This window comes from Equus asinus, chromosome 22 (assembly GCF_041296235.1).
Source record: "Equus asinus isolate D_3611 breed Donkey chromosome 22, EquAss-T2T_v2, whole genome shotgun sequence".
NCBI lineage: Eukaryota > Metazoa > Chordata > Mammalia > Perissodactyla > Equidae > Equus > Equus asinus.
This window is the reverse complement of record NC_091811.1, coordinates 23,803,228-23,824,755: the sequence shown is the minus strand read 5'-3', so window position 1 is coordinate 23,824,755 and position 21,528 is coordinate 23,803,228. Positions and strand designations below refer to the sequence as shown.

The window sequence follows — 21,528 nt, the reverse complement described above, 5'->3', positions numbered from 1 at the left end:
GAAAAGATCCACGGTCTGGTATCTTTGGTCACTGAGCGTTACCTTTGCCACACTGGAAGACAGGTCAGAGGTAAGGCTGTTCCTCAACAGCCCTGATTTCACACAATTCTATTTTCGATAAAAGTAATATGTTAAAATATAACAGCATACCCTTTTGTAAAGCTTGCCACATAAATGAAAAAGAGTAACAAGTTCTTTATCGGGGCTGGCCTGGTGGCGTAGCAGTTAAGTTTGCGTGCTCCACTTTGGCAGCCAAGGGTTCGCAGGTTCGGATCCCAGGTACGGACCTACACACCGCTTATGAAGCCATGCTGTGGCAGCATCCCGCACATAAAATAGAGAAAGATGGGCATAGATCTTAGCTCAGGGCCTATCTTCTTCAGCAAAAAGAGGAGGATTGGTGGCAGATGTTAGCTCAGGGCTAATCTTCCTCAAAAGAGTACAAAAAAAAGAAAGTTCTTTATCAGATCACACATCACAATTTAAGGTTTGGAAAATATGGTAACTTCTGTTGGGGGCTGTGTGCCCCTTCCATAGCTGCATGGCACTTGTTATTCCATTCCTATTTACATTTCAACAGCTCACTAAGAAGTGTCCTGAAATTTTCTCCTAGGCAGGTCAAATTTTAAGCAACTTCAAGTGAAAACAATGACTGACAGCCCTAACATAATCATGGAGGTTCAAGAGTTTGTTCTTAAGCAGGTTGCTAGAACTAAGACCGTAATTCCTCATGGAACTAAATAGGGGACAGTCCCACAGTTAGACTGTGACATACTAATTATCAAAAACCCTAGGTCCCATCAGCACAAAGCCCTAGGTTCGTGTGTTCCTGGAACAGTAAGGTTACCACTGGGTCCTGTGAGGCTGGTAGAAAGAGAGAGGAAGTGGACAGGGAAGGAAATGGCCTCTGTATATCAAAAGCCTTGGCAGAGGAGATGTTGAGCAAGGACACTAACAGTGGGAAGAAACTTGACAGCAGCGCATTGTCCAAGTATGAGTTGTATAAGGTGAGTGCTCATAAGAAGGCACATGCACACCCTTAGTGGCCACTCTCTACCTTAGCAGCTTCATAAATGTGTATTTTCACTAGGAACGCACAGGCCCACGCTTTGCTGCTCCCTAAGGAAGCCTACATCAGCATTCCTGTAACAACTCCCGACTTGCCACACTACCCCTCTTGGAGCCTATCTGAGAGAGGCAAGGGAAAACCTGGACTCCCTGCAGGACAGAAGAGCCCGGAGTAAAGCAGCCTGGAGACAGACCCACCTGTAGCCGAGATGAGATCAAGCCCAGGCGGGCTGGCAGGCAGCTGCAGCACGGGCCTGAAAAAGAGAGCCCCTGGCAGGTGGCCAGGAAAACTTGGCTGGTGACAGTTTGGGGGGAATAACTCTTACTGGGGTCTAGTTGGGTTCAGGATGTTGAAACTTTTCACATATCCTGATGCCTTGAATCCCAGCTGTATGTCAATGGCAACAAGAGTAAGGAGAAGATGAGCCATTTGGGCTTTGTGGAAGGCCCAGGTGTGTCTGCTTGTGTCTGAAAATACCTGACTTCTCCCAATTGGTTCATTTCACACTTATCAGATTGTTCATGACCCTAGTACACTCCCCCAATAGTCTCTTCTTTAAGCAAATAGCATTGAGTTGTCCACTCAAACAGAAATGTGGAGGCTGTCACACCATCCATTAGACATGACTTTGAGTTGTTTTTCTAGTTCTACGGTACACTCAGGTGTTCTCACTTGTTTAGGCCTTCAGGGCAAGACACTAGGAATAAAATAAGAGCTCCAAAGAGATCATCTCAGATAAGTGAAAAGGAGAACATGGAATCTGGAAGAGAACGTTGAAAAAAGTTGACCCAAGTGCAGAGTCAGATTCCTCCCTTTGCTTGGAAAGGCCATCACAGCCTTCAGAGAATGCGCAGAAAGCTGTGCTACTCTCTCAGGTTATCTCTACCGACCAGCTAGAAGAAGAATGAAGTGAGGGAACAACTGGGAGCCCCACACAGTGGTGACAGGCCACTGGTTCCCAGAGTATGAGAGTCAGCAACGCTAAGACCACACACGGCCACAACAAACAGCCATCGGCTCTCTCTCTCCCTGACCCAGGAGGCATCTTGAGCTGAGTCAAGAAAGAAGATGGGGGGCTGGCCCCGTGGGCGAGTGGTTAAGTTCTCGCGCTCCGCTGCAGGCGGCCCAGTGTTTCGTTAGTTCGAATCCTGGGCGCGGACATGGCACTGCTCATCAGACCACGCTGAGGCAGCGTCCCACATGCCACAACTAGAAGAACCCACAACGAAGAATACACAACTATGTACCGGGGGGGCTTTGGGGAGAAAAAGGAAAAAACAAAATCTTTAAAAAAAAAGAAAAAAAAGAAAGAGGATGGATTGGTGAATAAGTTCATTCCTTTGGGGCTGCCCAAGCTTCTTCCTGCACATCCAGTCTAAAGGTTCTCAAGCGTTTATCTCCAGTTGTCTACGTTCGTCTCTGGAAGGCGTGCAATCAAGAGGAAAGGAATGAGTAGGTGCTGTGTGTACCTGTCTGTGCAGTGCTTAGGTCTCACAAGAGCCCCTTTGGTATCCTGCCATGTGGTCCTGACACTGCAACAAAAATTGGGTCTCTACCTTTCTTCCTGCCTCTGCCTTCAAGGGGTATGTGCTCAGGATTCCAACACCGCTAGGTCTTCATCTTACATTTCTCTTACTTATCACAGAGCCCAGCACTCACTAAGCCCATAAAATAGAAACTTAATAAATACTTGCTGATTTAAAAAATTCTATTCAACTGACATACACTGGACCTCCTCTGTGCCAGATGCTGTGAGGACGCTGGAGATACAAAAATAAATCCATCAGACTCCTGCTGTCAGTGGGCTTTCACTCTAGTTAGAGGATAATAAACAATTAAACTAACCGGATCATTGCCAATAGCAGGCATGTTCAATGAGCTGTAGGATGCCATGCCTGTCAGCAATAGGGAAGGCTTAAGAAATGGGCTTCAGACGACAAGTTGTCTACCAGGCAGAAAAAGAATCAGGGGAAGACTCCAGGCATAAAAGTTCATTATGCGGTTTGGGAGGAGAGCAGGTATTGCCTGCAACATAATGTGGAGGGGGAGGTTGGAGATGATTCTAGAAAGGCAGACTATACAGGGCCTTCCTTGCATGCCATGATAAGGAGCTAGGTTTCATCCTAAACTGGAGGGTCAGAAAGGGAATGATGTGATCAAATTTTTATTTGCAAAGAATCATTCTGAGCTGGACTAGAGGGTGTAGGGAGTGGAGACAGGAAGATCAGATAGGAGACAACTGACAAGTCTGGGGCAGGAAGGCAGACAGTGTAGTCAGGATGGAACAGAAAGGATAGCGTGAGAGATATGGGCTGTGGAGCACTGCAGCAGATTGCCTTTCAGGCTGGAGACAACAGTACATCTGCCCTCCAGAAGCTTATGATCCAGTAGCCCTAAGAAACCACAGTGGATGAGTCAGTGTGCCGTGGACCACGGTCATCACTCACTCCCCTTAGTCCTGGATGCCTGTTATGACAGCACTGGCTTAAGTTGGCCTTTGAAGAATGACAGAGAGGTGACTTGGCAGAACTATTCATTACTATCCTTCTTTTGGCTGTTCTCCCCTGTGATTCGCATCCTGAACAGTTTTATTTAGCTCTATCTTTAGGGTGTAAGACTCTCAGACGGATTCTTTAAACAGAAACCTCCACCAAGAAAAGCTGCCATCTTCTCTGACATTCATTCTGCTTATCAACAGCTCTTGGCAGTACCTGACCTACGTGGGACAAAAATAAATAAATAAAAACAATAATAATAAGGCTTTGCCAGGCTAGCAAACTGATCCCGTCAGAGGATTATAAGAGACACCTGTTTTTTAACACAGCAGCTGCAAACACAGCAGAAGCATGGCATCCTAGTAACCAGAAAGAGTTCTCATTAAAATCCAATAGTAGCAGAAACTGGCATGGACCAATTTTCAGCTATGTCACCTGAATGTGAAAAGAAGTTCAAATAAGATTACGGGCCCAATAGGAACCCGGCTTTGCTGAACTTGGGAACCTGAATGACAGTTTGCTTATGGGAAGGTGATTTACCTATTCATCCAAGTATTCTAAATCCTTAAAGCAGTTATTATATACGTAGAGTATTATCATGAACATACTGAAGCTTTTTGAAATTTGGTTGACTCATACATGATGGTTGACCAAACACCTCCTCATTAAAGGCAGCTTAAAAACAAACCAGAACGTAGCCCAGTGTAGAACATGGACACTAACATAGGAACAAATAACATTCAAAATTATCTTTTCAGTTCATTCACCACTGAAGACACACACACACACACACACACACACAGAATCTACCAACATATAAACACCACAGGCAAACTACTTCATAGCTGAAATAGGTACACATTACCTTTTCAGACCAGACCAGGGAGATGCTCTTAGAAACAGCTTGTTAACAGCCCCTCACATTGCTGTTTAACAATCCGTTTATAGCCCATCAGAAAACTAACCCTCTGAAGACATATATTTCACATCTACATGTAAGGTTTCTTTGCCACCAGGCTGGGGTTTGTGCAATGTTTCACTCTATAAGCTACAAAAGAGATTATACCCCAATTTCTGTGACTTCTGATCCTGTGAGCATGCAATAGAGGTGCAAATATGCAGAGTCACAAGGACAAACCCTTGGGATAAAAGGAGAACGATGCCCAAGAAAGCCCAAGCCATACCATAGAGTCCTGACTAGCACTAAAAATAGTGCATAAAGGCGTGGTGTCAGCTACCCTCTCGTTGCTCTCCCTAGAACATGATAATTCTAACCTCCAGTGCTAATTCTAAAGCTTGAGCCTTCAGTAACTTTTTGAGGAAACCTTTCCCTGACCCAGAGAAGGCACTTCCTAGGCTTCGGAGTGTGGAGCACTTTCAATTACGAGGCCATTAACTCACACCAATGCGAACGAAGAGTGAACCTGAGATTGCGAATTTCCCCCCAAAGCCGAACACTTGCGCCCTGGGGACACTAGGACCAGCTGAGAGACTGCCTTTCTGGCAAATGGTATCCCAGAAGCCCCTGAAGTGCTAAGCATGATCAACTGCCCAACCCAAAACGCAGCCAGCTGGACTAACACTTGCTCGCCCTGCCTGGGGAAGTGTGCAGCCAGAACTTCCCCCAAAGAAGCATAACCTTGTCAAACACAGGCCCCATTCAGAGTCCCAAAAGATTAAGAAAAGAGAACCCTAAGACTATGAGAGCCCAGGAAGAATCACCAGATACGAATTTGGGGGCCAGAGCTGTGAAGTGAATTCTTCCCCATAATCCATTTGGCGTTCAGCCTGGCAGTCCACAAACACGCATCAAAGCAGAGTAACTGGATTTGCCCTGGGCTCTGAAACGTACCCAAAGAAAAAACAGAATGTGTCATGAACTCACGTTCACCTCTAACCTAGATATAAATGAACCAAGAGGCAAGAGGACCACACTCTCACCCACCCACACCTCCTCCATGGTGAGATTTAAATACCACAGCTGAAATAGAAACGTACACAGAGCCATCTTTCCCTTAAATCGGACTGCTCAACACGATGGCTAACCACAAAAGCACACACGGGCACTCCCCCTACCTTAGAGAAGCTCCACTTGGCCATTTTACCAAATTTTTCAAAACAGACACATTCTCGGAAGAGCCTGCTAACGTTAACACTGACTTGTGCCCCTGGGGCCATCTCGTCCCTCTCTGCTGGAACAACAAGGCCTTTTAGTGGGGTCTGCTTGGCTCTCTGTCTTTTTTCCTTCCAGCATTTTTAAGGTTCTTTTCCTTCTGAGGCCTTGTCCCACCTATCTCCAAGGAGAGCACACTGCCTTGCAGCCAGAGGATGACAAATAAATATTCTGCCATTGATGTCAGTGGCTCCTTGTTCATTTTCTAGGGGAGGCAGCTTAGAAAAGCCAAGGGGCCAGGAAGGGTGGGAGCATGTATACTAACAGGTGCCCTACTTGAGATGTAACTGAACACCTAGGTCCCTCCGCCCCATCTCCCTGCCTGTCTGGGTGAAAGTTAAAGATACCCTTACAGCATGCTGAAAAAGATTAGAGGATCATCACTCCAGCCTTGCTGTGCTTGCCAACATTCCCCCTGGATTCCATCGTGTTCAAAAGCTGTGTCTGACCTGCAGCTGACTCCTGCCTGCAGAGAGGCGCACCCTGACCACCTAACTCAGAGCCCTGCTAAAGCACAGGGCCTCAGAGACGCAGAAAAGCAGAAGGCAAAACTCAGAAGGCGAGCCTTTGTTTCTCTGGTTCTCCGAGGGTAAAGACCTACCTTTCCAATTGGTATGGTCTCTCCTTGCACCTCACCCTAAAGTATTCGAGTCAGCGGACTACAGGAAGGACTAAATGGCATAAAGTCAAAGAAGGAGCTGGCAGCTTTCCAGGGGATTTGAGATGTAGTCAGCCAAATCAGGTCATTCCGGTCTCCAAGTCGGGGAGAAGAGGAGACTTACCCAGACTGGGGATCTACATTACTCAGATTTGATCCCTAAATGACAACTCTCTCACCCAGTTCACCTCACTTCGAATACGGACCAGATCAAAAGATGCAAAGTGAGGGTGACTCCTGACTTGCTGGCCCCCTTCACTGGCCCTTATTGTCAATACTGGTGAGTCAGGAACGTCTGGGGCTCTACCCTGCAAAGCACAAGTCAAGTGAACCCACAACACGGATTTTTTAAATCTCTCAGATCTCAAGTTAAAAGGAGGGCACAGCAGCTACGAAATGCACCAGAGGTCCAATCCTTCAGATTTCCCATTTCCCAAAACCGAATGTGCCAACTCTGCAGCAGGATGTTGAACATGAGGACACAACGAGGCCCAAAGAAAAGAGAACTCACTTCTGCCCCTCGGGTGCCCGGCCCGTGATCACCAATCTATACAGAAAAATACGGGGCTGAGTCAGGAGACACTACAGTGTGGTTTGCTCCGGCAGGAGTCTGATTTGATGGTCAAGGATAGACTGGGAGAGACAAACGGGCTAGCAGTAACAGTGAATACTGAAGGACCCAGCGCTGAGAGATGCTGCCTTCCCTCATCGGAGCTCCTCAAAGCAGTCAAGAAAAGAGATTAGCAAACTCCCACTTCCCTTTTTGTAAAGTCTCTCTTACAGTTCCTCCTGCCCACTCCAGTGCAGATCTATTTATCCGAGTATTAATCATTAGCCTTGGAACAATACTAATTCTAAATTGTCTCTGGACCTGGATTCTTCATTAGAGACCCCAGCACTGTTTCCGGCTACACCCGCAGCAAGGCGGCCAATCTGAGCCCTGCCTCTTTCTGTCTTATCGCTCAGCAGCCCCACAGCCCCAGCTGCCACACCTAGACCCACACTTTCACTAAGGAACAAGGGGAAGTGTTAGGGAAATGGGTAACCAGAGACAAACAGGCTGTTCTGTGGGGTTTGATTTTTTTTAATACAAGGCTGATTTCTATCTGTAGCTCATTTCTTCCAGGAAATACGTTAGAGTCAGCATCTCATCTTTGGTTACTGCTTCCTCATATATAGGGGATGTGCGTGAGGCAGGGATTACTGACTTCATCATACAGATAAGTCTTCAGGAAGATAAAGTTACACGGCCTGTCATAACCCACTGGAGAGGGGACGAGGCAGCTAAGAAGAAAATCACAAACTTTCACTTGTGTTTTCTAGGAGGAGAGCCGAGGAACGTTTTCTCTCCAAACTGTAGCTCTTTCTTCAATAGTCTGAAAGTGCCCACACCTGCTTCATGGGGTTGGCAGAAGAGGCAGCTAACATTCTCCCCACTACTCCTCAAAAAGGATCACTTCCCAGTCTATATGTCATCTTCTCATTGGACATGTATATACAAAGGAGAACTCAGGAACACATTTGAGGTCCACAGCAAAGAGAATACAGCTGCTGAAAACAGATCCTTCAATCCCTTAACATTTACTAAAAACGAAGGTTCCCTCATGCCCTGAAGTAACGAATTTGGCTTTTTCAAACTCTTCTCTATAAACTTCCACTAAGAGCCATGTACTCTCTGCTCTTGAAACTGGAAATTTACCACCCCCCAGCAAACAGTGTCTGTTCTGTGGTCAGACAGACATGGAACTGCCAGTTAAACAAAAGCAGACTAAAGAATTGATGTTCTCTTTTAAGTCTCGCCCCAGTCGCAAATAATAAGCAACTGTATGAACAAGCGGATCCCTGAAGAGGTTCAAATACTTGAGTGCTGAGTAATAATGCTAGTTAAGAGTCACTGTACAGTACTTCCAAGCTTAGGATTTTTCCTTTTCTTTCATCTCTGGAAACTTATTCAGAACCACACTAGCTGTTCCCTCAAAACTTGACTGTAAGATGCAAAAGGCATTTGTTATTATCATGTAATTGCAGTTGGCTCATCTCTCCTGCTGTTGAGGCTTGTAATTCAATTAAAGTTAAAATAAGAGCTTTGCTGAGCGCTGACTGAGTGACCCCAGCCCTGTGAGAAACTCAATGGGACAGTGACAAGAGCACTTGCTGGGACTCCGTCAACTCAGGAGGCCTAGACTTTAGTCCAGGCAGTGCCACGAACGAGTCATGGGAGCTTGAGCAAGACCATTCACATCTCTGGCTTTTGTATTCTCAACTGCATAATGCAGGCACAGACTAGAAAATCTCCAGCCCCTTCTAGATCCATAAGATGTGGAGGATCTATAAAGGGGAAGAAGAACTAGTTGTTTTTTTAACAGTTTAAGGCACTGTATTAGGCAATTTACATATCCCAACAGCCCTAAAAAACAGGTATTTTTATTACTACTTCAGATAAGTTAACAGGTTCAAGATTAAGATGAACAAGTTCAAGAACCAGGATTCACACTCAGTCTGTCTACTCCAGTGTCTGTGCTCTGCCCCTAGAAGTGTTCCGCGGTACGGCCATGACTGGACCCCTCTTCTCAGCAATTTATAATCCCCTTAAGAGAAACTGACATTACAGAAAAGAACCAAAGAACAACACCAGCCAGAATGAAATGCAAATCAAAATCTGAAGCAGAGGTGATTGGAACTACGTTGTGGCCACACTGACATCACTGAGCACGTTCACTCAGAGCGCGCACACCAGCAGAGCGACGTGTCCTTTTCAGGTCATTCAGGAAATGAGATTGTTTTCCGTATGTCTGACTCCCACACACAAAGGGAAAATACCCCCGAGGAGCACACCAGGTCTGGGGAGCGTGCAGATTTACTGGATAGCTCTTTCCCGTCCTCTCCGGGGAGTAAAGTGTTTTTCATAAGTCATTCGTCCAGATAACTGAAGCGTAGCCTTTTGAAACTTAACATTATTTTTATGCCAACCATTTTTGTTGGATAGCTTTCCAAAATGCATTGCATTATTTCCTCACTTCCTATATCTCACAAAGTTTGTCCTTAACTTGGGAGTCATAATTATGATCATTAATATCATCAGTCATCGTGTGGTGCCACACAAAGGGGTTTAACTCTCTCTCTCTCTCTCTACGAGTCCTCACGATGAACCTATGCTTTCTAAATTCTTGTCTGCTTTTTATCCATTTTCCCTGCCACAGTGTTAGAGGGACACGGCCCTAAGACAGAACCCCTGATTCTGACTCTGGCTTGGCTACAAAGAGCATTGTGAGCTCAGGCTCACTACTTAAACGACAAAGAACTCAGTTTCCTCATATGTTTCATTAGAATTGGGGACCACGCTTCCTTAGTCCCCTCTTAGTGCCTCTACACCACATCTCTCTCTGCTGCCTTCCTCTATCTGCTCTGAAGACATGCCTCATGAAAGCCACTCAAATCCAGAAATTGATGGAGTCAGATGGCCAAAATTCCCTCTTCCTTCAAGTAAATTAGAACAAGGCAAGATGATCAGGTTATTAGGAGAGAGGAAAAGAAAAAAGATGATTCCTTTGTTCGTGGTGGACAATCAGGGAACATCTGCAAAGACTTCAAATAGATTCCTAGAAATCTCGGTTTTAAAGATGTACAGGGAGGATGGTTTAAAAAAAAAAAAAAAGAACAGTGTGCTCACGAATTGTTTAAAAAGTTTTAAAGGAAAAAAAGTTGTGGAAGGAAAAGAGACTGACGAGGGAATCATGCAGATAAAGACAGCTAGCACGGAGGCAGGAAGAGAGGACACAGCCTCAGCCTGTCACCCACTGAAGAAGGAACAGTTAGGCAGAAAAAGCAGAAAAGAGCAGAAAAGCAGAGAGGGAAAAGAAAGGTTTCTGAGAAAAGCAAGAAAGGCCCAAAATGAAACCCATCAAAAGACTAAATGTCACTAGCGAATGTCAGGGATTGGTGTAAAAATGGAAGCTCTGGACATTCATTCCAAGGTGGGTAGCGCCATGTGCCCACCTAGTCAACCCCACTACAAGAGGAACAACGCACCTTCAGAGGAAACCAGAGAGAGAAGGAGATTCCAGACCTGAGTAAACATCTCTGCCCACTCCATTCCTGCCTCTCAGCTTGGCTTATGTGACGCTCCACCATCTCCCCATCATGCTTAGTTTCCTCATTTTCTTCACAAAGATGGCTGTACCTGAGATTAGTGCCATGGAAAACACTCTGGAACTGTAGTCCCATGACATAGATTCTGGCCCCAGCTTTGCCACATACAGCCTGTGAGATCTTAGGCCAGTTCATCACTTAACCGCTCAGGGCTTCAGCTACCTCATTTGTAAAATGGGGTGAAAAACTGCACCCGAGGGAGTTGTGAAGAGTAAATGAAACAGTGTAGATAAAACACTTAGCACAAGGAGCAGCACGCAGCAGTGGTCAACAAATGATGGTGGTGAGGAGGAGGGGGGAGAAGAGGAGAGGCAAGTGTAGGAGCCACAGCAACTAAGACAGCAGACCTTTGACCAGACAGAATTTAAAAAGCTCCCAAAATGCAAGTCTTCCACGGTTTTCCACTAGCATGGTCCGCAGGACTGAGTGAGCTCTTCCAGGAGTCCACACTGAAACATGGGCTAATGCCTTCCTTCGTCAACCCCACCCCCACCGCCTGAAGATTCCAGATCATTTAGACAAAGACCAGGCTGAACTGTAGATTTTCACTAGGAAGAAAAGGTTATCAAGCAAATTACCAGAGCAAATAGTCTATCCGTGATGATATTTTGACAGCGAAGGGGCAGTTTCAAGCACATAATAGCTCTCATTTCTACCCAACAGATGATGTGGCACACAAGCCATTTTTGTCTGTTCACTGAGGCTCACCCTGAGATGCCCCAGTAAGCAACACTTTACCAGACTGGTTCCTGTACGTTCACAAATCAGTAAAAATGTGTTTTTAATAGGCCATAATTCTAACTTCTCACTAATTCAGTCTCATCTCTCCTCAAAAGCTAGGTTTGGCAGCAAACAGCCTTTAAGCTGAGCCCCTTTTGCTGTGGGAACCCGGAGTAAACTCACACTCATTCTATTCAACAAATACACACAGAGATTGTTTTTTTTACATGTCTAACAACAAATACAGCCATGAAGGACTCTGCCAGAAAACAAACTCCAGCGCTTTTTCTAAAGTAGCTTTCACAGAGAAAAATCTGTCATTTGTGTATGCCACACCGTAGGGGGCTTCATTTGACACCGATTCACTCAGCTGGGAGATCCACACCAAAGGGAAACTTTTGAAAATCGGTAAGAGAAGGCAACTGCTCTTCAAGTTAGTCCCCTCATCCCCTTGCCCTCAACTTTCCTCAGTGTGAGTAAATGCAGCTCAAGTCAGACTTAAGAATTTGTTTTAGTTCTACCTTCCTCCGGTGCCCACATTTGGGGTATTTTGCCCCTTGACTTACCCATGCTAAGGAGGGAAGCTATTTCTCTAGGACCAGCTGCCATGTTTTTGGCTGATGTCATTTGAGGCATAGAGCTTACTATGCATAAATGAAGGTATTAGTTTGGCTGCCCCTGGGTAAAGGAGCCTATGGCCCACTCAAGGATTTCTCAGAACAGGCCCTGATAACAGGCCCAGTGCCCTCAGCCCAAAGCAGAAGTACCAATCCCTCACACACTATAAAAAAAGTATTGCTGCATCCTACCCATCCCATCTTTGGGTATATAGCCAAAGAACTCAAAGCAGGATCTCCAAGAGGTATTTGCACACGCATGTTCATTCACCCCAGTATTATTCACAACAGCCATGAGATGGAAGTAACCCAAACATCCACTGATAGATGAATGGATAAACAAAATGCGGCATACACATAAAATGGAACATTATGCAGTCTTAAAAAAAAAAGAAGGCCATCCCGTCACATGCTACAACACGGATGCTAAGTGAAATAAAAATAATGTATGACTCTACTCATACGAGGCATCTAAAGGAGTCAAAATCATAGAAACAAAAAATAGAAAGGTGGTTACACAGGGCTAGGAGGAAGGACAAAGGGAAATTAGTGTTCAGTGGGTATAGAGTTTGTGTTGCAAGATGGAAAAGTTCTAGAGATCTGTTGCACAACAGTGTGACTATACTTAACATGACTGAACTGTATACTTAAAAATAGTTAAGATGGTAAACATAATCTTTTTTACCATAATAAAAAAAACTGCTGCAAATAGCAGTACAAATACAATTCCATCAAGCCCTTCTTCCCTCAGCCCCTACTCCTACTGCTTCCTCTTCTCACAGCTAACAATATACCCTCTCGGCCCAATGCTCCCTCCACATACCATCTTCCTTGGCACATACCTCCGTGCCCTCACACCAGCTGGCTTGTGATTAAAATGGACCAAGCTAGGAAGTGCCAGAGAGGGTGCAGCCTATTGGATCGAATTTCCTGGGCCTTTTATACATGATACACCAGGACCCGAGCAAACATGATGCAATGGCCCGAGAACCAGGAGGCCTGTGTTGCTCTAAACCAGGTTCGGTCATCGATCAGCTGAAGCAAACCATTTAGCTCTCTGGAACCCCCTCTATAAAAATGGGAGGTTGAGCCAGGTTATCTCGGAGGTGTTTCAACTCGGAAAGTCTAAAAGTTCCCTGATTTGACTGTCAAAGCAACTGGCCCGCTAATCTGAACCTTCTCAAGTCATTCCTCCAGCCCCTTGTATCTTTTACTCAATTCCTTTGTTTGTTTAGATACAAAAGCAGTTTTTGGTAATTTTATCAAACTAATAAAACATTATTATACCAAAATTCTACTGATAATAATTTTTGGATAGACACCAGGGAGTGCTCAGGTCTCCCTGAGACAGCAGAGTGGCCCTCGTAAATACTTCATGCAAGCTAGTGGAGAAAGGGGTTAAGTCACCCTGAGGTACACAGGGACAGACAGGGGAAAGGGTGCTGACCTCATCCCGTGCCTCACTCCAAATCAGCAAACATTACTGAGAAACACTTCCGTGCCAGGTGCCAAGCCAGGCACTTCGGCACAAAGATCATCACCACCAAACCCAAGGAGCTCAGAGTCCAGTAGGGGAAAGGCAGAGTCCCCCATTCGTAGCAAAATGAAAAGAGAGTTCATTCTGCTAAGGAAGCCCACCAGTATGGAGGGCAGGGCCCCAGACGACCAATACAGAGGGCAGGGAAAAGGGGACCAGGCAAGTGCTGTGACCAGTTTTTGTAATCTGGATAGCCCTCGCCGACCAGAGCACCGTGCCAAGCCTCACGAAGAACTGTCTGCTAGGCCATAACCACGTTCCGCTGCAACTTGGCTGAACTTAAAACTAAACAGGTGATTTGAAGGTGAAGGCCGATGATAGAAAAGGCAGCCTTTTCCTTCCTCCCGTGACCAGCACAGTCAGCCATGCAACCCTCTGAAAAACAATAGTGACTTTTTATGTTACTTGACCCTGTCTTTAAACTAAACAACCCCAAATGATCCGAAATAAAAGCATTTTTACTCCCATGATGAGAGTGCCACGACACACGAGGGGCAGCGCCGTGCAGAGTGACAGTGGGGCTTGGAGATAGTTCGGGTGACCTTGGGCTGGTCAACTGCCTTCTACTACAAAATGTGTGTCTGATATTAACTTCCCTAGGTGATGGAAACATGCTTATAAAGCAGAAAAGAAATATCAAAGCTATTATCGGGCATTCATTGTCAACCGCCACCAAAGAAGTGATACATACAAAGGTGTCACTGACTGACTGATTCAGAAACTTTCACTTTGGAAATTCCACCTAAATCGTACGCTATTCTTTTCTAGTAGAACAGACACTGCTCAGAAGTAAACAAAGTACTTCCCTCTATGGCTGCCTCTGGTCAGGCTCCTCTGTGCTCCATCACACCAGCTGCTGAGGAATTTACTGCCTGCTGACCAGCTGCTCATAAGCAATGAGAGCAAGTGACGAAGGTTTCAGGAGTGGAGAGGAGGAGGGAGGGAAATCTCTCCACACACAGAGAGCCTTCCACGTCACATGTCTTCAGTACATCAGATTCATCAGCTCATCCTTGAAAGCTGTGACATTCATTCTCCGCTCCACAGAAAAGTTTATTGTTTACTGGACTCTAGAAGCAATCCCAGTACTTCCTTGTGGGTTAGCAGCAAACATTTTTTATTATGCAGTCACTGTACCACATCCCAAGGACTAAATGAAACACTGTGCACATCACCAGAACATTTTCAGATGACATGGAATAATCAGGGTCCTTGATCTCCAGTACTTCTTACTGGGACCTTGTGAATTAAACAAACGCCATGGAAAAATACCCTTTGCATATGTGCACCTAAACATACACACAGTCTCAGCTGACAGTCATATACTGCTTCCATGAAGAACAATCCAAAATAAAAGTGATCCTTTCACCACTAGCGAAGAACATTAAATCTATTTTAATTACATAGAAATACACAGTTGTGAAAAGAGCTACCACAAAGGAACCGAGAGGGTCAGCAATAAGGAAAAGAATATTACGCAAACTACAGATGCAATTTTTATGTCACAGTTAGGAAAGTGTTTTGTTCGGGTTTGGGATTTGTTCTGCGTGTGTGTCTAAGGAAAGGGGCGGCTGTCCTCTTTTCTCACTAGAGTACAATGAAACCAGCCACTCGGTGGCACTTCTGCCAGCTGCACACAGACATAAGCCCATCAGAAGAGTGGGGATATGCAGTCTCCTTAGAAGAGGGATCAAGAAAAGTCACAGAAAGGATTCCTTTTTGTTGTTTTCAGGCTAAAATTACTGCCCCATAGTTGATCCAGATTTTCCTAATGTCAGATTTATTGCCATTGAGCTAAATACAATTTACTTATTTAATATTCTATTACTTAGTAACCTTTGTTTGTGTTATGGAGTGTCAAATAGATTATCCATACCATAGGATTTTCCTGAACTCACTGTAGAATCTAATTTATGCAGAAAAATAAACTAGTCGTGAAGTACCCTAAGTTCTTCATTCTGACACCCCCTCCACCACAGATGTACTGCTACCCCTAGATACGGACAAACACAGAAGCCGGAAAGTTCCACGGGGCATTTTTGTTAGGTAAAAACAAAGAAACCCAACCCACCTTTTCAGTTCACATTAGCCCAGCCTCAAACCCATGAAAATCTTCCCTGATAAGAAACACTAAAATCTGAGTCTATCTATGAAAACCTCGTAATCGAATATGATAAAACACTGTTTCCTCTAAACAGATCCAAATGGAAAAGCAGTGCTAAACCAGGAAAGGTTTCTCTAATTCCCCATAGAAGAAGAAAACAGGTTATTTGTGCATTGTTTCTGCAAGGTCCACTCAATGAACAAACACACAGTAAACGGGCCAAGCCCAAAACAAACTAACTTCAGCAGCTTCAGCCTCTCACAGAAGCTGAAGGCTCTTCCACCTGGGTACTGACACAACAGTGAAAGGAATAAAGGGCACAATAAATGCAGCGATGGGAATAACTGGGGGAGATGGACACATTATTCTGCCTCCTCACGGTGGCAAACTTTACAACAACTTTTTAGAAGCAAAAAACCGCAGAAGCACCAGCCTTTAGAGATAATATACATCCACATACACAACTACCTGGAAGCCAAGTGCTGTGTTTGCAAACATCCCCCATCCCGTATTTACAATACTGCAAAACACGGCCAGAAAGCCAGGAGATTTCTCCTCTTAGATATCCTCTCTGCACTGTCAAACAGGGAAGGTCATTTTGCCTGGTCACTTAGATAATTCCCTCTCCGCCTGCATCAGTAGAGTTTTCTACTTTGGGATTGCTCAACTTTCATATGCATCGGAGTAAAATAAACATTCAGCAACTTCACGCACCTTGGTTTAAAAAAAGAGAGCGAGAGAGAAAGAAATTCATTGTGCAATGCCCAGGAAAAGCTGACACCAGGACTGTCTCTCCGACAAGCGCTTGCAATTACAATCAGAGGAGGGGGGAAAAATCCTGTCTGATCAGACTCAGGGTGTCCTTAAAAAAAAAAAAAAAGAAAGAAATGATTCCATTCTCAACGGGGGCTGGAGAACTTCTTTTCTATGGAGACCACCCCTCGGGAACAAAAGTTATATTTCAGTCACATGTTGGGAGTAGGAGTAGGGAGCAGGTTTTTTAAAAAGCGCACTAATTACGGGGGTGTTTTGCAGTTCCAGAGACCACTCGGGTTCCTCCTGACCAATTGTCACAGGCATTTCATTGTCAAAAGAAAGGGGGTGGAGTGGGGGCCGAGGAGCCGATGGGGGCTCAGCGGGGGGGAGTAGCAAGGTTAAACTAAAGGGTATAGCAGCCGCCGCGAGCTGCATCTCCTGCTCTGGCGCCCCAAATAATTTACTGCGAACAGAGCAACTGCAACAGCCCCCTCGGAAGAGCCCAGCACGACTGCCCTGGCCGGTGCAGCGCAAGGTTTTCGAGCACGGAGAGGGAGGGGGAGAAGATCTTTACCTTAATGCTACACTGAGCAGGAGTCTCAGACATGTCTCACAGCGAGAGAGATCAGGAAGTTCTCAGTTTTTTTCCACTTTCCTTTCCTCTCCCCAACCCAGAAACGCTCCACGGCCAGCCGGACGCGGTCATTTAAGAAGTTTCTTCCAGCATCTCTCCCGGCAGGCGCCCCCGGGGTCTGCGAGCGCGCGGGGCGGGGCGGGGCGGCGCGGCCGGCGGAGTTGGGTGCGCGGGGCGGCGGGGGCGTGGGAGCCGGGCCCGAGCGCGGCGGCGGGGTCTGCAGGTCGCGGCGCGGCGCGGCGACCCGGGGCGCAGCCCGGCCGGCCTCCCGCTCTCTCCTCCCACCCGCGGCCGGCGCCCCCGCCCCCCGCCCTCCCGCCGCTCTCCCTCGCTCTCTCGAATGTTTTCCTTCCTGGAAGAGAGAAACTGAAAGGCAGAACTGAGAAAGCTCTTTGCTCATTGATCTTGAGAGTTTCAGTGCAGAAACTGACGTGAATTCCCAGCACTGAGCTCTGCCTCTTAAAGGAGCCACCAGGAAATAAAAGCTCGGGTTACAGCCCGGCATCGGGGAAATAAAAGCCGGCCGGGGGGGGAGGGGCGGCGGCGGGAGCGCGGGCGGAGGAAACCCGGGGGAGCGGGGCCGCGCGAGGCCGCGGTTGCTACCGAGGCGGGCGGCGCAGCCCACCGCAGCGCGGCCCCTGCGCGGGCGCCCGCCCTCCCCGCCGCCGGCCCTCTGCCGGCCGGGAGTCGGGCTTCCGAAGCTCAGCCAAACAATCGCCTCGCTCAAGGAACACACGTTTAAAAAACGTTACACAGGGGCCCCAGGAACCACAAACAGGTTTTATTAAACGCCTCCCACCTTCCCCAGCTCCATCTCCTAGAACATTGAAACGCACAAGGTGTTGGGTTTTTCCTCCTAAGCGCAGACGCAATGAAAATAATTAGATATGAAGGGACATTCCGGTAAGGACGCGGAATCCAAAGGAGGAAATAAAACAATAGCCTTTGTTCTGCTTCTCGACCGCTGCCTCTTTAAGAGAATCCACCAGGAAATGGGAGATCGGGTTACAGCCTGCACACCGGGAAATGTGGGGAGAGCGAGCGCCCGAGCGCGACGCCGGAGACAAAGCCGGGCCGCCGCGCCGCAGACGCAGGAGCGCGGCCGGGTGGGGGATTCCCCGCGAAGGTGGGCGCCCCGAAAGGCGGCGGCGCCGCGCGCGCCCGCGGGGGGATGCAGCGGCCGCGGGCGCTTCCCCAGCGGAGCACGCGTTCTGGGGCAAGGAAGGCGGCTGGGCAGTTATCAAAAGCAGTTGAGTTCCTTTTCCTGACCACCCCCCCCCCTTCCTCCCAGTTTCGAAATCCGCTGTCCATTTAAAGAAATAGCGGCCGCTACCAACCGAAATAGGTGACTCGACTACGAAGTTGACAGGACGTATTCCCGAAGATAACACCCCTCCCCAGGACCGCTTCTCTGAAATCGTCATTGGCCGATTGGATGACCCTGGGGTCCTGCCGGGGGAAGAATCTTTGGCTGGAAACACAATTGAAGGGAAGTTAAAGCCGGTGGGGCTGAGGGTTCTAGCCTTTGAGTAGATGTGGTCTAATCACTCCATTATTTTTATTTATGGTCTTTTAAAATGCTCTACAGAAGACGGAGAACATTATAATTATGTTTACATTCTAAACCCTGCTAAATATATAGGAGTGTAATGTATGGATGTGTATTACATTACAAATACATAAATACATATGTGTATTACAAATACATAAATACATAACATTTACAATATAATGTATACATTATATACATAACATATACAATATAATAGATTGTATTATACTGAGAAAGTGTAGTAGAGAGAGAGAGACCAGGACAGATTGCCCAGGTCCTCTCTGTCCTACCCTAGGATTTTGCCTACGGACTTGCCTTTATCTCTCCACCTAATAAAATATTCTCCGACTTTTTCACACGCTCATCAGAAGAACACTCTGAATGAGAATTTATCAAAGGGGTTGGGGTGGAAGAGTCCTGTTGCTGGGAAGGTGGGAATAATGGGGTTTTGTGAGCCTGCATGGACCTCCGCAGTTTTTGTCACCTGGCAGTCCTATTCTCCCCAAGAGATCTCATGTCCACACCAACTCCTCTCTCTTGGACCACCTATTGCCGTCCCCCTCCCCCAAGAATTACCTGCCTTTGATCCCTGGACTGATGTTGCAAAGGTTGGTTCTGATGTCCCATTGCTGGGTTAAATCCTATAAACCTCTCTATCACTTTTTACTTATCTCTATGAGCTTTGGCAACTCGCTCTCAGCTGCTATAAAAGGAAGGTGGGGTGGGTGTGGGGAATAGTGTCTATCTCATAAGGTTCTTGTGAGTGTTAAATGAACACTTGTATACAAAGTCCTGTATTACTGGAGTGCTTGCTACATATTATATGTGCTCAATTAATGTTAGCTACAATTATTTAATCTCAGGACTGAATTAACTCTCAACTTCCATTCTTATCTCCTCCTTACCTTCTTCAAGTGACTCATAGAAGTGGTAGTTTAAATTAGAATGTAGTGGTTCCAAAGCAAAATACACAATGGCAGCTGTGGCAGACGTTGAGTTTAGCCAGGAGTTGGCTAAACTTTCTATAAAGGGCCCAGTAGCAAATATTTTAGGCTTTGTGCACCAAGAGGCAAAATTGAGGACAATATATAGATGCTTACATAACGAGAGAGAAAACAAATATTTACAACTTTTTAATTAATAAAATGTAAGGTGTAATAATAGTTGTAATACAGGTCTAATAATGAGAGGAATGGAACTCTTTTAGGGGGATAACATTTCACTTAGTTGATCCCCAGTTCTCAGTAAATGTTCTCTGTCATCAAAATTGATTGCAAATGTTTATCTGTTAATGTTGATTTGTAACGAGATTTTACATATTTCACTTTTGAAAATATCTTTTCTGCCAGATAGGTACTGCCAAATAGATTGATTCATGACCATGTGATTTTACTTGAGCATATGCATTGCTGAGAAGGCATTTATACAATTCTGTTAGAATTCCATCAGTTCTCTTGCTGTTTCTCCTTAGCATCCCATTACGTTGCAGATCAGTCACTTCCAATTGAAGGTTAGGTGGGAGCGCCTCAGTTGCACAGTTAAGTGGATTTTAAATATGGAATTTTCCTTTTCAATTACATCAAAATCCAAAAACCACTGTTGGAAGTGTAGTTTGAGTTCAGAAAAAATCTAACTGTTGCAAATTTGTGTGGGAATGGAGATCTTGCTTCTTGTTTTAACTTTTGACAGCATGGGAAGTGTATAAAGCAGCTTGATATTATTTGTGATTCAAACAATGTTAGTTGTGTCAAAATGATTTAACTGCAGTATAATCTTCACGTATAGCTATATCTTGCCTTGTAGTTTTAGATTGAATTCATGAAAAACATTATTAAGTTTGTAGCAAAACTAATTTCCAAAACCGTTCAGATGTGTTCAGTAACAGTGGTTGAGGGAAATGCTTTCCATTCATTCATTCTCATTTGTCCATTATTTCTCTATCCCTTGTTTGCTGACTTCTTTTGGGTAAATTGCATATTTTTTTTCATATTTCATTTAAATTGCTAAATGATCTTTCTAGCTTTTGTGTTAAATATAGTGTTATGTTAAATATAGTGGTTGCTCTAGAAATTACAATTTGTGTCTTTAATTATTACAGTCTGTCTTCAAATAACATTGTTCTATTTTATGAATATATAAGAAACTTACAACAGCATAATTCCATTTATCCCTCTCCCATCCTTTATGGTATTGTCTTATATTTTATTTCTACCTATGTTATAAAACCCACCATACATTGTGGGTTTTTTTTTGATATTTAAAACATTGTAAATATATGTATATAATGAAGATCGTAGAATAAATGTCTCTTTTTAATCTGCCCAGATATTTATCCTTTCCGGTACTTTTTTTTCTTTTTGCAGATCTAGGATCATTTCTTTTGGGCCTCAAGAACTTCTTTTGGTATTTCTTTTTGGAGATGAAGTTTCTCAGCTTTTGTCTGTGTGAGAAAGTCTATTTCACATTCATTTTCGAAGGATCACTTTCACTGTATATAAAATTTTACAACTGACAATTTTTCCCCTTTTTGGCACTTTAAATATATCATTCCATCTCTGTCTCCATTATTTTTGGTTAAAAGTCATTTGTAGTTCATGGTTTAGCTCCCTGTGTGTAATGTCTTTTTTTCTCTGACTGCCTTTAAGATCTGCTCTCTAAATTTGGTTTTCAGAATTTTGACTATAATGTGCCTAGGTGTGGTTTTCTTTGTATTTATTCTTCTTGATGTTGGCTGCAGTGTTTGGACCTGTGAGTTGATATCTTTCATTAGTTTTGGAAAATTCTCGTCTATTTTCTTTTTGAATATTTTTTTCTGCCCATGCTCTCTCTCCTCCCTTTTTATTACTCCAGTGATACAAATATTAGGCCAGGTAACGTTGTTCTAACGATCTCAAATACTCTGTTTTGTTTATCTTTTTTTCTCTTTGACTTTCAATTTGGATGCTTTCTATTTAACTCTTCTCAAGTTTTCTTTCCTCTGTGTCATCCAACTTGCTGTTAAGCACATCTAATTCTTTACTTCTGATACTGTATTTTTTATTTTCAGCGTTTCCATTTTTGATAT

General features: G+C 45.0%; 1 protein-coding gene across 7 annotated transcripts in view; it reads right to left on the bottom strand.

Moving 5' to 3' along the window:
• The window catches only part of ETV6 (ETS variant transcription factor 6), a 223,291-nt gene extending 206,123 nt beyond the window's left edge, over window positions 1-17,168 (bottom strand). For 2 of the 7 annotated variants that reach the window (XM_070495068.1, XM_044775135.2), the window contains exon 1: window positions 16,853-17,159. Coding sequence is in view for 3 of the 7 variants with exons in the window: in XM_070495069.1 (XP_070351170.1) it covers window positions 16,853-16,885 (33 nt within the window). In the remaining 4 variants the exon portion in view is untranslated. Of the gene's footprint in view, window positions 1-16,236; window positions 16,385-16,852 lie in introns of all 7 variants that reach the window. The other 5 variants (XM_070495067.1, XR_011497154.1, XM_070495069.1 and 2 more) reach the window with 5 other exon arrangements.
• Between the last annotated feature and the right edge of the window lie 4,360 nt (window positions 17,169-21,528).